The 16962-nt window shown below is 39.7% G+C and overlaps 1 protein-coding gene across 1 annotated transcript in view; it reads left to right on the forward strand.

Annotated features, from left to right (window-relative positions):
* Positions 1 to 10372: 10372 nt before the first annotated feature.
* PDE7B (phosphodiesterase 7B) overlaps positions 10373 to 16962 on the forward strand; it is a 292124-nt gene continuing 285534 nt past the window's right edge. The window contains exon 1 of the mRNA XM_045843704.1: positions 10373 to 10716. Coding sequence (XP_045699660.1) covers positions 10696 to 10716 — 21 coding nt within the window. The 5' untranslated portion in view covers positions 10373 to 10695. The remainder of the gene's footprint in view (positions 10717 to 16962) is intronic.

Raw genomic sequence — 16962 nt, forward strand, 5'->3', positions numbered from 1 at the left:
TGTGTGCGCTATCCTAAAACACAGCTAAAGTGATTTTCTATTCACTAGAAGGCTCCTAAAAAGACATGTGAGTTGAATTTTTGGGAGGGAATTAAATGCCCTCATGCAACTTGCTGTTTTGGGGAATCCTGTCAAGTTCATAACCAAAATTTAATTTTTATTATGAACTTGAACTTTGGCAATGATAATTTTCTTAATGTTGATTACCTTTCTAAGAGCTCAAAAATTCAAACCTTTTTAAAAATGCACGAAATGTAAACCTATGGGATCTCTATTTTAAATGAACTCAGGGTAATTTCTATTTAAAGGAATTCTGATATAACATTACAAAGAAAGTAATTAACTATTCATTGATGCTTAAAAAACTAGGACTTAAATTTCTATCTTGTGAAAAGTGAAACTTCTAGCAATATAAAAGTTTAATTGGTAAGAAAAACAAAATGTAAAATATGGGGAAATATATGTTAATATAAGGAAGAGAAACATAAGCAGTTTAATTAATACTCAGGAGGCTTTACCTGGTATATTCTGGAGAAGCAACTTTCCCCAAAGTCTTGGCTTTAGGACCTATGTTCTGGTGTGTATTAGTTTGCTAGGGCTGCCGTAACAACACCACAGCCTCCTCTCAGTTCTGGAGGCTGAGAGTCCAAGATCAACATGTCAGCAGAGTTAGTTCTATTCTGAAGCCTCTCTTTTTGGCTCATAGATGGTTGTCCCCTCCCTTTATTCACATTTTCTTCTTTCTGTATTTGTCTGTGTCCTACTCTTCTCTTTTTATGAGGACACTAGTCTTATTGGATTAAGGACCCATTCTCATGACTTCATTTTAACTTAATCACCTTTTGTAAAGGCCCCATCTCCAAATACAGTCACATTCTGACATATTGGGGGTTCAGGCTTCAATATATAGACTTGGGGACACAATTCAGCCCATAACATGTCTCTAGATTAAAAAAATTCTATTTTGAAACTAAATAGCTACAGGAGTCATGATGCAATCTTGTTTTTTTCCTTCTATAAAAACTTTAGTGTGGATTAGTTTATCAGATAACTGCTTCCTAAAGATCTGTTGATAATGCGATAATAGCTCCTACCTTGGAGAGCAGATTGCAGAGGGATGGAAAATGGACCCAGAAAATGGGTGGAAGCAAGTGGAAGGAAATGCTGCAAAGGGGCTGCCTTGGCAAAGGTGTGCTCACAGGTAGCCGGATGAAGTTGGGAGGGTGGGGGCTGCAGGAAGTGGCTCCTGATGCCTTCAGGCTAACAGGGAGTCCGAGTACCCCTGAAGAAGGGCTTAACCAAAGCTGCATTGTGACTTACAAATTTGCCCTCATGGTGAATGGCTGATAAACATTAAATGGTAGAGTTTAGAAGTTTATTGCTTCTTGCTTTCCTATTGTCCTTTCTGGTTGATATTTTTGCTTTGTTTTTGAGCTGAATTAGCACTTTCTCCAAAGATAGTATGTGGATTTAGGAAACAGCTTTCATAAAAGAACAGTAGTAGTAGAAGGAAAGAGAAAATAATTTAAAATGCAAAGCATTTTTAAATGCATAGAAGGAAAATTTGGAAGGCGTTTCAACATTTCTTTCCAATCAAATTTTAAGTACATTCATTCTTAATGTATTTTGTTGCTGATGATATAACTTCTGGCTCATAGTAGGCACTCAATTGGCAATTTTAAATATTATTTACTTCATGCTTACTTCATGCTTACTTCATGCTGTACAGAAGTAAAAATTCCATTTGCAAAGGCGTGTGCTTTCACTATCTCGCTATTGAGTAAGGAGGATTCAGAGTGGCAGGCATGGTTATAGTGAAACAGAAAGGAGAAGCTGATATAAAAGCATAGCATCAATTGACAGAAACTGCAAGTGGATGAAGAGATTTGGAAGGGTGGCCAGCTCCAGGAGGGGCGCGTCCAGGACCAGGGCGAGGTGAGCAATAAGCTTGTGGGCTTCACTTCAGTAGAGACGGGCTGAGAGAGAGGGTGATGGGGTAGCTGCCCTGACCACACTGAGGGTGTTAGAGGTTACACCTGTCTTACCTTCAAAAAGTGTGAAAATTTCTCAGTTTTGAAACCCTGGCTGTTTTGCCTTTTTCAAAAGACAATTTCCTTGGGTTCTATGACACAACATTCTTCTTTCCTTCTTCTGTGTAATGCCACTTTCCCTCCATATTTTTATAGGCTTCTCTTCCTTTGCCTTGCCCTTAAATATTGGGGCCCCCTTTGGTGTCTCACCAGACCTTCTTCTCTTGTTTATAAATCTGATAGAGATTTATTAATATATAATAATGTCTATTATCTATTTATTTATTATAATATGTGTTCTATGTTTTATATAGGCTAAAAATACCTTCCCATCTTTATTTACTTTATTTACTGTGTCTTTGACCACACAGAAGACTTCAATTTTGGTGTAAGATACTTTATCAGCTTTCTTCGTGGCCTTTGCTTCCGTGTTCCTCTTTTAGGGAGTTCTCTACTTTGGGATCACATATACCCAATCAGGTGCTTTTGAACAATTTTGTCGTTCTGGTTTTCCATGTTTAAAGCTCTTACATTACTGCAGTTTTTATTTGTACATGGACTTTGGCATGAATCTAAGTTTAATTTGTTTGGACGTTGTATTCTGCGAACGGCTGGCCTCGCGTCGGCATCATTCACGAAGCTGTCCCTTTTTCTCCATTTAATACATCAGCTTTATCGTATACTAAGTTTTGGTATACACATTGATTCACTTTTAAAATTTAGGCCATTCTATTGACTTATTTTTCTATTTATTTATACCTACAGCAACACTGTAATGTTTCAGTTTTATAGCTACCTACAAGATATAAAAGATGTTCTGTTTCCCTCTCAGCAAATTTGACATTACTGGCTACATTGTACCTCTTGAAACATGATTTTCCTTAAGATTCTGTGACACCATACTCACTTTTTCACTTCTTGGGTTGCCACTCTGTGTCCATATTTTATAAGCTTCTCTTCCTTTGCCTGGTCCTTAAATATTGGGGTTTCTTTTATTTTTCCCCAGACTATCTGCTATTCTCATGCCAGGTACACTTCCTGACTTCCTGAATGATCTCATAGCTCATCTGGCCCATTTCACCAGAACAATGGTACTCTCAACTGTTAGCCTAGGTTTTTCTGCTCAGTTTCATAACAACACATCCATCTCCACTTTGATGTTAAATTCAAAACCGAACCCATCATCTTCCCTGCTAGACTTAATTCAGTAAGTGGCGTGCATTTGTCATGCCTGAAAACTGTGTCTTCCTCGACTGTCCATTCTTTGTTATGACCTCACAGTAACCCTCTCATTTTTGCCTTCGGTATACCATCAGATCCCACCGACGTGTCCTGCACAACTGCCCAGTCTGCCCAGACGTCTCTTTTACATTGTCACCACCTTACTCCAAGCCACCACACTTTTGTTCCTGGTCTTTCTGACTCTAGACTTTCTTCATCTGGTTTCCACACAACTGTCAAAGTAATATTTCAAAATACAAATTCGATCATGGTCTTCATTACTAAAAACCCTTTAATGCATTTCCACTTCTCTTGGAACAAAATCCCAATTTCTTAATATGATGAGAAGGCCCTGTACAGTCATCGCTCTTTATCACTCCAGACCAGCTGAGCTTGCTTTGGTCCCTGGAACAACTGATGCTCGTTTCACCTGTCTGTCTTTGTAAGTGTTAACATCCCGGCAGGCAACAGTGTCGCGTGCCCTGTACTCCCCCTTTTTATTGGCATATCTCCTGTTCATCTTAGGCGCCCCTCCTTTTTATCAGAGTACCTCTTATTCTTAATGTCTCATCTCAGTTGTAATTATCTTCAGAAAGGAGTCTTTATTGAGTTACAAATCTGGTGTTGATTTCTCTCCTATCTTCTCCCAACTTACCCTGAATTTTCTGTCACGTTACTCAATCCATAGTATTGTAATCATATTTTAAATTGTTTCTATTCAGTGCCAGACCATGTTGCTAATAAAAATACACTGCTGCTCTTTTAATTTCCTACTCACAAACCTGTAATAATCCCTCATTCCTTAATAAGTAAAGTTCAAATTCCAGATTTAATTTTTTTTAATTTTACAGTAATCTGCTGTGTTGGGTTCATAATACAGTGTTCCTTTCCCAGAGCCTGTACTCCCATTACACTTAAACTGCAGGTTAGTGCCTCGACATGTGTCTTCCTGGTTTAGGCTGAGAAATGAAACCTCAGGCTTCATGCAGAGTCCTCCCAAATTTCTCCTTGTGGAAATAATCTTACCTTTCTTGGAATATCCATTGCCTGTTTTTCATCTTTAGAGATCTTGATGCATCTTTCCTCTTACTACCATCATAAGAACTTGGGTCTTATGCTTGAAACCGAGTATATAACTTTTCAAGAAAGAGATCATACCTTACTGATCTCTGTCAACCCCAAGAATATGTTGAGCATATACTACTGGATTCTGCCAATAATATGTACTCAGTAAGTATTTCTTCAATAAATGTACTATCTGTAAGGTCACTGAGAAGTTTATCTTCCTAGAGATGCAGGAGAAAAGAATATTTCTATCCCATTAAGAGAGAAAATAGTTGAATAGTAAAGGAAAGAAAATGACTTAAGATTGGTCATTTCTGTGAGTCATGGGCTATTTAAGAAGAGGATTTGGGAAGAAAATGAAGAGTCTGAAATAAGGTGGTTCCTTTTAGATTATTTTTATAACTAATATATTACAGAAAATGTGGTCACTTCAAATGTTCTGTTTCAAAGAACACTCCAAAGAATGCATTAAATAATGGTGCCTCAGAAAACCAGTTAGTATTTTAAAGTCATTTTAGATGAAAATTACTGAGTTTTGTGGCAGTGATAGCATAGATATAGATGTAGATGTAGATAGATCCTTAAAGGTCTGTGAAGCTGCAAGTGGTGAGGTTTTATATCAGAGAGAGGAGAGTTGACAGTCACGTCCAGGAAACACTGACACTGTGTATTGAATTCGTTAAGACTTTTATAAATAACAGAAAGCCAACTTAAATGGCCACGCAATAGAGATAATTCATTGACTCATTTAACTGACTGTTCACTTGGGTTGCATAACAAAATGTCATAGTCTGGGTACTTAAACAGTAGAGATTATTTTCTCACACTTCTGGAGATGGGAAGTCCACGATCAAAGTTTCAGCAGACCGGGTGTCTGGTGAGAGCTCTCTTCCTGGCTTACCACAGTCACCTTTTGGCTGTATCCTCACATGGCAGAGTGAGTTCTGGTGTCTCTTCTTCTTCCTGGAAGAGTGCAAGACCTGTTGGGTTAGGGTACTATCTTTAAGACCTTGTTTCACCTGAATTACCTCATTATGGACCCCTACACCAAATACAATCCTGTGGGGCACTAGGGCTTCAACATACGAATTGGGGAAACACAATTCAGTTCATAGCACTGACTACTGGAACTTGACATCTGAGAGACTACCGTCTTGGTTCTGCATCTACCTCTGTGGCTACTCCTTTTTGGTCTTCTTTGCTGGATTATCCTGTATTTCTTAATATCTAAACATCGGAGGATTCCAGAGTTTAAACCTCAAACTTATTCCCATTCTCCAAGTGATTTCATGCCTTCCCCATGGTTTTCAGTGCCATTTCACCTGCCCTTGGTTCTCCGGAGTTGTATTCAAACTACCCAGGTGATATTTCTATTTGGACATCTCATAAATATTGTAGCGGGAACATGCTGCCTGACATCTTTAATTCATGATGACTAAACTCGGATAGGTCTTTAGTGCTCTTGGCTGTCCTGTTGTACTTCTCTGATAATCCCTGCTCTTTACTGTCCTGGATAACTATTTCACATCTTCTCTCTTCATACCTCCAGTACTTCTCCTATCCTCTCTTGTAGCTCATACTCCTAATTTTTATTTCACTGAGAAATTAGAAGTCACAGAGAACTTGCACCATCCTGCACCACCATCACAACCCGCCTAACAGTATCTTTATCATTTATTCTGCCTTCTCTTCTGTTTCTATGGATGAATCATCCACGCTGCATTCTACAGCCAATCACTATGTACAGAGTCCAGCAGAAGTAAGGCCTGCTTAAGTATGTTTGGTAGGGTAATAATATGGGTGTAAAAAATTATAGTTTTAATTTAAACATTCCACCTAAAATGTTATATGGTGTGCATGAGTGTGATATTATGTTACAGAATTACATGCTTAGGATTTTGTAATAAACGATTTTGTAATTAAAAAGGGGCGTTATTTGTGCCAGACCCTGTGATGCTGTTCCATCGCTGCTGTAACAAATTGACACAAACTTTATTAGTTCATGGATCTGTAGGTGAGCTGGGCTAGGTACTCTGCCTGGAGTCTCACAAGACTGAAAATAAGTTGTCGGCAGGGCTGTGTTCCTTTCTTGAGGCTCTGGGGAAGAATCCATTTCCAAGTTCATTTAGGTTGTTAGCAGAATCCAATACCTTGTAGCTGTAGGACCAAGGTGACTGTTTCTTTTCTGACTGGGGGCAGCTGTTAGCTACTGGAGGCCTCTCTCAGGTCCTCATGCATGGGCCCTGCATCTCAGAGAGACACCGTGTGTTGCATACTTCTGATATTCGGAATTTCTCTAACTTTTGCTGCTGCTGCATCTCTGTTCTGCTTCCCACTAGAGAAAGTTCTCTGCTTTTAAAGGCTCATATGATTAGATTGAGCACACTGAGATAATCCAGGACAATCTCGTTCACTTAAGATACATAACCTCAATTGTATCCGCCAATTCCCTTTTGCCCTGTCATCTAATAAATTCACAGAGTTCACAGGTTCCCGAGATTTAGAGCATGGGCATCTCTGGAGGGTCATTCTGCCTATCGCACATCCCGTCTGTGCTCCAGCAATCTTCCCCTCTCCCGTCTGCACCACTAATTATTCCTCTAACCGTCAGAGCACAAAATGCTGCTGCTATTTCTCCCATGTTAGCAATGCTCCCTCGACTCCACTCTCCTGCCCATTAGTGTCCCATTTTCTTCTCTCTTTGGGGGAAACACCTTGGAAGAATTGCCTGCACTACCTGCTCCCAATTCTCCTCCTTTCATTTAGTTGAGTGTTCACCCTTTTTTACTACACCAAACCCGGTTTTGACAAGGGCATGAATGATTGTACATTCCAAAGTCAAGGGTCAATTATCAGTCTCCATCTGACTTCCATGTTACAAAGCTGATCATTGAACATTTTATTTGGCTTCCAATATAGCACCCACTTTGGTTTATTCTTACCTCTCGGAGGCTGTTTCTCAGTCACCTTCACTGGTTTTTCCTCATATTTGTGACAATTTAATCTTGTCCTGCCTGGGGCTTTCCAGCTGTTCTCATTCCTTTGATCATCTCATTCAGTCTCATGGCTTTAAATGCCATGGATATACAGTGACTTCCACATTTGTATCCATAGTCCAGAACTATCCCTCGAACTCCAGGCTTGTGTATTCAACTACCTACTAAACATCTCCATGTAGATCTTATATAGGCATAGGTGACATGTCCACTGTCAAACTCTTTATCTTCCCCATAAAACCTGTTCTTCCCACTGTCTCTTGGTCCATGCCAGCTCCATTCCTCTGTTTGATGGAACCAAAAATGTTGGAAATGTTATTGGCTCCTCTAAGTAATCTCCCTCCCTTGTACCTAGCATCCAATCTATTTAACAAATCCTATTGTTTCTAACACTAAAATAGAATCAGAAGCCAATCACTTCTAGCCACCTCCACCAAAACCATCCTTGTCAACACTACCATGATCTCTGGCTTGTTTAACTGCAGTATACCCTTTATTAGTCCCACTTCTTCCACTCTGACCTCCACACAATGATCTTGTTAAAATGGGAGTCAGATCACCTCACTTCTCTGCTTTAAAACCCTATTCCTTTCAGAGTAAAAGTCCCACGTGTTCTGCCTCTCTAGACCCATTGCCATCTCCTGCTACTTACCAGCCACCCACCTCGGAACTTTGTACTTGATGTTCTCGATAATCAGCCTATGAAGCTCTTCCCTATTTCCTTCCTCATCAGCTTCTAGTCCTGTTCCCACATCACCTTTGCAGTGAGACTTTCTCTAGATACTCAGTTTCAAACTGCAAACTCCAGTCTGACCAGTAACCCTTCCCTGTGTTTTTTGTCCACTATATTATAATTATTAAATATTCTGTATAATTTTTAATTTATTCTTATGGCCTTTCTCTCCTCAGAAGCATCATAATTTCACAAGGGCATGGGCGTATGGTATATGTCTTTTCATTGCTTTGTCTCCTGCACTTAGACCAGCACCTGGTACAGAGTAGGCAATCAGCAAGTGTTTGTTGCTGTTGAATGGAGGCCCAGATTCACCCATTATTTCACCTCAGAAGACTGGGTTCTTCTCCCAGTCTTCTGCATAGCAATAAGTGGCAAGTCTATTCTAGCTGACTCAAGCCAGGACCCTGGGAATTATTTTTGATTCCTGTCTTTCTTGCAAACCTTGCACTGAAATCCTGCCCATTCTGTATGTATATACACACACCTCCGGAATCTGGCCCTCTTACCTTCTCCATTGCTTTCACTCAGGTTCAAGTCATTATTGCAATGGCCTCATTATTGGTCCCCCTGCTTCTACTCTTGCTGCCCTAGAGTCTATTTTCCACACCGAAGAGAAAGGAAATCCCTTTAGAATTTATGACAGACCATAGGCACTCCTTAGTTCAAAATACTCTGATGGATTTTTCATCTCAGAATAAAGTCTAAAGCCTTTATGTGGCAGTTAAGATACTTCCTGATATTGTGCCAGATGTAGCTCCTTGAATCCATTTCTTCCTTTTGCTCATTCTCTTCCAGCTTCTTTATTTCCCCTATTGCTCCTTGAATATGCCAAAGACTCACTTGTCTTCGGCCTTTATGCCACTGCCTCCATATAGAATTCAGAGACACACGCAACTTGCTTCTTCACTTCATTCGGGCCCCACTTGGAGTCCCTTTGTCAGAGGCTTCTTGCATCATCATACCCCAAGCAGCGCGCACACACACACACACACACTCTCACTCACTCTACTCTGTGCCCTCATTTATTTTGAAGCCCTTATTACTGACCAACATTATATATTTACTTACTTTTATTGCCTGTCTTCCCCTTACTGAAAATACAAAGTACATGAAAACAGATACTATCTGTTTTGTTCACTGCTATATCTTCACCATCAAAGATGAGCTCCCACAACTATAGGTTTGCTTAACCCTAGCACATCAGATCTTAGAGAGATATAAATACCTTCTTTCTCCAAGAATCAGTATTAATATTTGAAAAAGGACTCTGGCTTTTCTGAGTTTTGTGTCTACCCCTAAAATATTTTCTGTGTCTATAGCAATGGAAAAGTCTGATTGGCCAGTCTAGGTCACATGCCCCTTACAGTTCTATTGTGGGATGTGGGGGTTATAAAGAAGGCTATGCAATCCATAGATCGAGGAAGGAAAGTTGCCAGAAGGGGAAAAAAAAGAGGTTCTGTTAGCAGAATGGGGGGAGAAAGGAGAGACTATGGGGGAGGCAGAAACAACAGATGGCCATCACTGAGCCTTTCCAGAGTGGGAAGGAAAAGACAGGGATAAGCTAGGGCCCCTGGTAGAGAAAGTATCCTTAAATAACTGTACCTTCACACCCTTTGGGAGAACATGCTGACACCCCAGGCATGCCTGTATGGCATTATTGTGCCCTGCTTCTTGAATGACTCCCTGTGGGGAGTGCAGGAGGGATCTCCCTAGCATGAATAATCCTGCCGCTTCACCACACAAGCTGGAGGGAAGATAGAAAGGCAGGGATCAGCAGCAGCATAAGCATGGTTCCTAGTTTTCACTGCATATGATATTGTTCATCAGTTCGTCTGTGCAGTGCTGCACCCATCGCTGTAAGGATTAAGCAACAACTCATTTTTAGGTAAAGGGAAAATGAATTAGTTCAAAAATAAGCAACAGTGTGAAGTGGGCATATGTACATCCTCTCACATTTGGGAAAAAAAGATAAACCTTACTGCTATTGTTTGGCTCAGGGGGGTTGTCTATGTCTTGTTTTTATTTTTGTGTTTTTGATACCCCTCATCACAAGGTATTTTACATTTTTAAAATCTATTCCTGAGTATAGAAAATGTTTCTTGGGTTCTCCTGTGAGTGGGGTGCCCAGCTAACCACGGGCACACACACATTCTTCCCATAGTACAGTACTTTAAAATTAATAGCACATGCAGAGGAAAAACTAAACCCTTTGACGTCACTCTTGAAATGAGGAAACATAAACAGAAAAGGCTCCACTCCAGTGAGCTGCCAGAGTGGAAGCCGATTGGTCTCTGCTTTTCCTAGCCTGTGGCAACTGACAGCACCTCCCAGCGCTGCAGGCCGGCTGCCTGCTCCCCCAGCCAGTCGGTGGGTCTGGGCACTGCAGCAGGCTCGGCTGTGTCCCAGCACTTGCCTGGGAGAAAAGTGTGTGCTCACCCAGAGAGAATCTCTCTTTCTACCTTCCCTCTCGATCTCTCTCTGTGTTTCTCTTTTCTTTTCTTTCTTTCTTTTTTTTTTTTTTTCACTTAATTATATTCCTAATCCTGGATGAAGTTGCTGGATTCTGCAGCACAAGTCTTCATGAACAAACAGCACCGCTCAGAGATTTCACGGCATTCAAAGGTCACAGAACTGCCACTATGGTTAAATGTCTTGTTTAATGGTTGAGGTAGGTACAACAAATTTAAGCGGCAAGCTCATTTTTCTTTGAGAGGACAGAATCACAGAGAGATGGCAGGAGTTTTATTTAAAGTGAACCTGTACATATATATATATATTTTTTGGTCTGTGATTGTTACTACAGTAATCAGCTTTTGAATTTCCTTCCTTTTTCTAGGCGAACTGACTAAACATTATCACTTACCCTGAATTAACTGTTTCATTCCAACGAGCCTAATGACAGACTCAGGCGTTTTCACTGTACTTGGAGTCCCCACTGAGGAGGGCTGCTTCCTTTTCTTTTCTTTCTTTTCTTTTTGTTTCTTTTTTTTTTTAATGGATGCAATATTTCTTTTCCAGTGTGAATCTTAGAGTTGGGTCATTTTTCTTTTTGGTGGGACAGGATTGGAAAATATTGGTAAAGAGATTAGTGGGGTTTGTGGAGCAGGAAAAAAGCAAATCAGTGTTTTTCTTGAGTTTGTCGTGTTGGTGGGTAGCAGACTTGAAGATGAAATTAGTAGGAAGAGAGGAAGAAGCTGGTAATGAGACTGAAGGTAGAAAAATCTATAGAAGGTGTGTCAGAAAAATGAATTCTTGAGGAAAATGCACTTTACCACCTTGTTGCATTTTTAAAAATGTTCTGGAAGTAGAAGTCAGTAGTGGAGATGCAGGCACTGAGTTATATGATCAGTGCTTCAGAGCTTATTATTTACAAAGGAAAATAAAAACTTTATTAGCACAGCAAATTTGTTGATTCTCTTTTTCTTTACAATAGTTGAAATCAGAGTGAGATATTTAATGAGGGACTTAAGTGATTGAGCCTGGGGACTTTTTAATCATCTATAGATTCATGTACTGTAGTCAGACTGACTATTAAAACATTCGAGTAAATCTCTGTGCACCGGAAGGCAGGCATATGCATTCATATACAGTAAACACAGTAAATGCTACAGAAAGCAGGGCAATGAAACATAGAGCTAATGTTGTTTTCAATGGCACATTATTATTATGTGTCAAGGGGGACCCCTGCTAAAAACATTCCTATCCAGAGTCAATTTTTGCAAAAGCAATTCAAGTAATAATATGGTTACCATGGATTTCCTTATCACCCTTCTCAAAGTTATGCAATAGCAAGTAAGACAGGATTATGTGAAACCATTACTCTGTTTCCAAAATTTGTCACTTGATTTTTTTAAAGGCTCCTATTCTCAACATTGAGAAACAGAAATTTTAAAAACTGGGTTATGTTAGCAGTCATACTAAGCAAGCTATCAAATGCACAGTGCATTTCAGAGGGTTAACAAAATTAACTGCATAAGACTGTAATGTACCAAATTAAGAACTGCAAAAATATTAGCTCTGAAATGCAGAGGATGTGCTGTGAATGGACAATTGCTTTTTTGCAGCGCCCAGTGAGAAAACAAGGACTTTGTGTGTTGCAAATGCCTAACTGCAGCTCCTCCATTTCCTCTGCTTTATCTTTTATTACTGGCTGGTGAAACAAAGACGGGTGTCAGTAGTCAAGTCTTGATTGACATTTTCTCTAATAAAATGAAGTTGCTTTTTGTCTCAAGTGGAAGCCCAGAGTTAACCAGTTACAATTCCAAAGGCTGTATCCTCTTGACAAGGATATTTACCTGACACTGTAAGCTGTTCCATTTCAGAGTGTACTGACTCAGTTGAACAGCATGAGACAAAAATCACCGGTGACTACAGGCCAGCCAGTTAGCTGACAGAAACTCTTTTTTGAATTAAATTACTTAGGGCAAGGGTAGACAATCCAAGCTGTATCAGGAACAGACATCAATTTGGGGAAAATAATTGCACCAGTATTTCTTTTGATGCCTTAAGTGGCGCTCAGCACAAAGCTACCCATTGTCAGTTCTCAATAAATACCTAGTTACAATGTTTGCTGAGATTTACTACCCCTCATATATTGTAAGTTATTGCAATGATTTTCAAATATGGCATTTTCAACTGTCTTTGAAAAATGTGTTTAGGTATAGTCCAGCCTAAAATATAATCTAGAAATCCACACATCAATGGTACAGAGGGGAGGGGCAATCCCAGTGTTGACTCATGTTATTTTCAGCCAAAAGACATCTTACTCCAAACAGATGCAAAAGTGCAATGACCAAGTTTTCTCAAAGTGGGCATGTACCATCTGAAAGATGCTTCTGCCCAGTAATTAATTTTCCAAAGTCTGACTTGTTCTTAGCCAGGCTCAAATCACAGGGGAAGTTGCTTGTTAACTCACAGAACATAGTGTTGGAAGAAATTTATTAAGTTGGTAAATTAATCCCAAACAAGACTGAAAAGGCTTTATTATATTAAAGATAACTCTCAAAATTAATCAGAATAGACATCAGAACATCTAAATGTAAAAGCTAACAGGTATGCTAAGTCACAATGACTTTTGGGGAGGAACTTATTGGGAGACCCTCAGAAATTCTTTTCTGAAGAATCTACCGTCCTATGGATTTGGCTTTTGTATCCCAAGAGGTCTACAGACAAGTAGGAGTCTCTCTTCTAGGAGGCACATTGATCTGGGGAAGGAGGGATTTGGCTTTTGGAAATGTGATGAGACCCTCTCTCTCATGGATGAGACCCATGGTGGCGTCCTGGTTTCACCTAAGAACGCGCCTTGGAGAGCACTTCCATCATTCATATGAGAACAGCCTTGGGTCAGCACCAGTCGCTTCTGTGAGCTTCCAGATGGCTTTATCAACACGCCAGCTTTGATTCTTGAGATGTTGGGTACTTGGTAGATTAGCAATCTTTACAGTGCTACACATGGAAATTTGGGGGAGAGAAGGGAAAAATGGATGAGAAACCCAAACTGACTGACTTAATACCTACTATGCACCAAGCACTGTTAGAGATTTAAGTGTAGAGAGTGAGACGTGTCAAATTCTAGTGTATCATCAAGCCATTTATGCTTTCCCCCGAGTTGTGTAGGTATCTGAATGGTTTCGTGTTCACTGCATGGAGCGCTCTAATAAGGGCAGCAGTCAGAGATGGGGGTGGGGCAAGGTAGGTCTTTTCATTCAGGCTCTCACTGGTGGGGTGACTGAGCCACTTGCTTCCTCCTGACCTCAGTTTCATCATCCGTAAAAGAAACTGGTTGTACTGGGTCATTTCCAACAATCCTCTTCAGATGAAACTTTTTATAGCATTCTTAGTTTCAACTTGGAGTTCTTTAAAAATTCCATGTATAAGTAAATGTGAAAGTGTCAAACTTTTATTCAAAAAACATTACTGCGTGCCTTGACCATGTCAAGGACTGTGCCTGTTGAGGTGAAATGAATTAAATAGAGAGGTAAACAATGATTTGCATCTTTAATAAATTCAGGTTGAACATATAAGCAAATAGTGGAATCTGTGCAGAGGAACGGAGGAACAAAAAAGAGTTTGGGGGATGATAGTGATGAAGAAAAAAATGAAACAGAAGGGATGACTTTATGCAAATTAAAATTCAAGAAAAATACATTTTCTATATGCACAGGTATTTATTTCTATTATGGTGATCTTTAATATCAGTCAAAGACACTGTTATTTTTCTGAAATAATGTATTTGTAATGGTGTCCTTAATAAATATAAGGGTAAAGAGAGAACGTTTTCTCGGTTGATTTAGCCGCTGTACAGACATGGTGAATTAAAACAGTGAACTTGAAACCACTAGGAATTGTAGAAGCAGGAGTCCTTCAAGAACTTTGACAGCAGCCCCATATGCAAGCAGCCATCGGGTACAGCTAGCAAGGTTCACAGGCTGTGGTGGCCTTGAACACTGATGCAATGTGGTGTCCTGGGAAATACCCTCAAAATCAGGAAACCTCACAAATGGCTCAGAACTTGCAGAGATGGCCTGTGTGAATTAAGGCAAACTCCTTAAATTTTGGAGCCCTCAATTCCCTTATCTTTAATATAAATACTGTTTGAATACTTCTAGAATGCCTTTCTCCTTTCCAGTTTCTGTGCTTTGCCCTTGCAAGATTGATGTTGACATACTATGTTAATTTATTTTTATTCTGCCACCTCTCCCGTCCTTTATTTCCACTACTTTCCTTTATACTTTGCCTTTACCCACCTTTCCAAATTTATATCATTTCACCTCCAAAATACTCTCATTTCCAAACAAAACCAAAAGAAGGCCCTGGGTTTCGGACAATTGCCCCCAGGAGGAGTGTTGCTGCCCAGCACAGGTCACCTGTTCTTGCCCCATTTCTCTCCTGGGAGGCTGCCTGGCTCCTCCATGGTGGTGGCACTTCCTTCAGGCAGCAAAAGGACATCTCTGTGTTCATTGTTGCGGTGGACTTGAATGTTGTTACACAAGTGTCTTCTTCCTACGTGCCACTCACTGTCCTGGATTGTCTATATTATTTCACTTATCTCCTCAACTCCGATTCTGGTGTCTTTAGAGAATAACTGAAAACAGGTTGATAAGTGAGTCGGAGGAATCGTGAGAAGAAAAAAAAATTTTGGTGCCTTGGTCATCCATTGAGTGTCTGCTCTGAGAACTTTTCCTGACGGTACAGAGTTGCTGCCTCGTCCTAGCAGTGGGATTTGATGCAATTCGGTTACTGGAATCCAGACACTGGTAAGACCCCGCACAGGCCAGAGCATTCCTGCTGGTATCTCCTCTGGGTGAGGCTTTATACAGAACAGTTCAAACATGGAGAATAGAGAGCAGGGTTTGTAGTTTCCAGTAAACCTAAAAATGACACGACACAAAACACACAGAAATCAATTAAGCAATATGTGATTCTTAATATGCTACTGCATAGATACCCCAATATTTGAAAATTTAAATCCTTTCATGGATGCTTTATACATTTATTAGCATACAGTATAGATGTATGGAAATAATAGCCTCAGCCAATATGCCAGTAAAGAGGGTTCGCCTTCGCCCCCTCCCTCCCTCCCTCCCTCCCTCCCTCCATCCCTCTCTTTATTTTTTTTTTTTGGTGACAAGATGAAAAAATTAAGTTAGATAATGAGATTCTGATGGCATTTTGTTTTGTGAAATTTTGAGTAATGTTTTTGGGTTTTTTTGTTTTGTGGTTTTTTTTTTTTAGTTTTTCCTTTCTAGTGGTTGGTGAATTTGCATACATTTTCTAAGTTGAAACTCCTCCTCAAATTGTATTCTTATTAATACCTTTGTGTTTTACATTATCATAACTAACATATAAGAATACATGACATATCTTTTCTACATTATGAAAGTTATTCTTACGTGCCCACTGCTTCAGACACACAAAAAATAGGATTTGGTTGAAAAGAGGAGTTTCTACATGACTTAAATATACTGAAGTGGGCACTGGAGTCTAGAGCTAGTCTGGGATGATGGGTATTTCCGTGGAACCAGGTATAGACATAGGAAGTTAACACATGCCTGAATGGGTCAAAATTTGATATCTAAAGATACCAAATAGTTAATGTTTTACATTCTGTTTGACCCTAGGAAGATTTATTTTAAGAACATATCAAATTATGTTTACTTTCACATTGTTTGCAACATAAAAAATCAGAAACTACCTGAACCCAACAATAGGTGAATTGTTGAATACATTATTTTAAATCCATGCAATAGAATCCCATGTAGTTATTTAAGAGAATGAGGTAGATCTGTATGCGCCAATCTGGAATGATGTTCAAGATGTATTAAGTAAAAAGAAAAGCTACATTAAAATTTGTATACACGTATTTGCATATACACATTCACATATACTGAGAAAATTTCTGGAAATTTAAATAAAAAAAACAACTCTGGATGGAAAACTTTTGAGTATGGGATGGGAAAAGACTTCCTTTACATGTAGAGCTTCAGAGTTGTTCAACTTTTCTCCCCATGAAATTATTATATATACAATTGAAACATTACAGATATTTATTTTTTGTGTGTGTGCTATTTAAAATTGAGAGAAAAATTAGAAAGTAGAAGAAGAAAGAGTTCTAGTTTGGTTTCAGATTGCTTCATGAGCTTCTTCCTCTGACACAGCAGTGGGGGGGTCACAGCTTGACCTGGACGTAAGGATCCGGGAAGTGAGGAGACAGACAGCCCATGACGCCTGCTTGAGTAACTGCTCCAGGCCAGCCATCGCCCTGGGCGCCAGTCTTTTCATGCACAAAGTGAAGGACTTAGTCAAGCTCAAAGTTCCTTCCAGCTTTCATGTGTCTAAGGTAACTCGGAGGCTGTTTTATGCCCAACTAGTTGAGACCTTTTTCCATAAACTGAGTGTACGTATCTTATTGGTT

Source organism: Phyllostomus hastatus, unplaced genomic scaffold, assembly GCF_019186645.2.
Source record: "Phyllostomus hastatus isolate PE091 unplaced genomic scaffold, TTU_PhHast_1.1 phas_contig_40, whole genome shotgun sequence".
In the NCBI taxonomy this organism is placed as follows: Eukaryota; Metazoa; Chordata; class Mammalia; order Chiroptera; family Phyllostomidae; genus Phyllostomus; species Phyllostomus hastatus.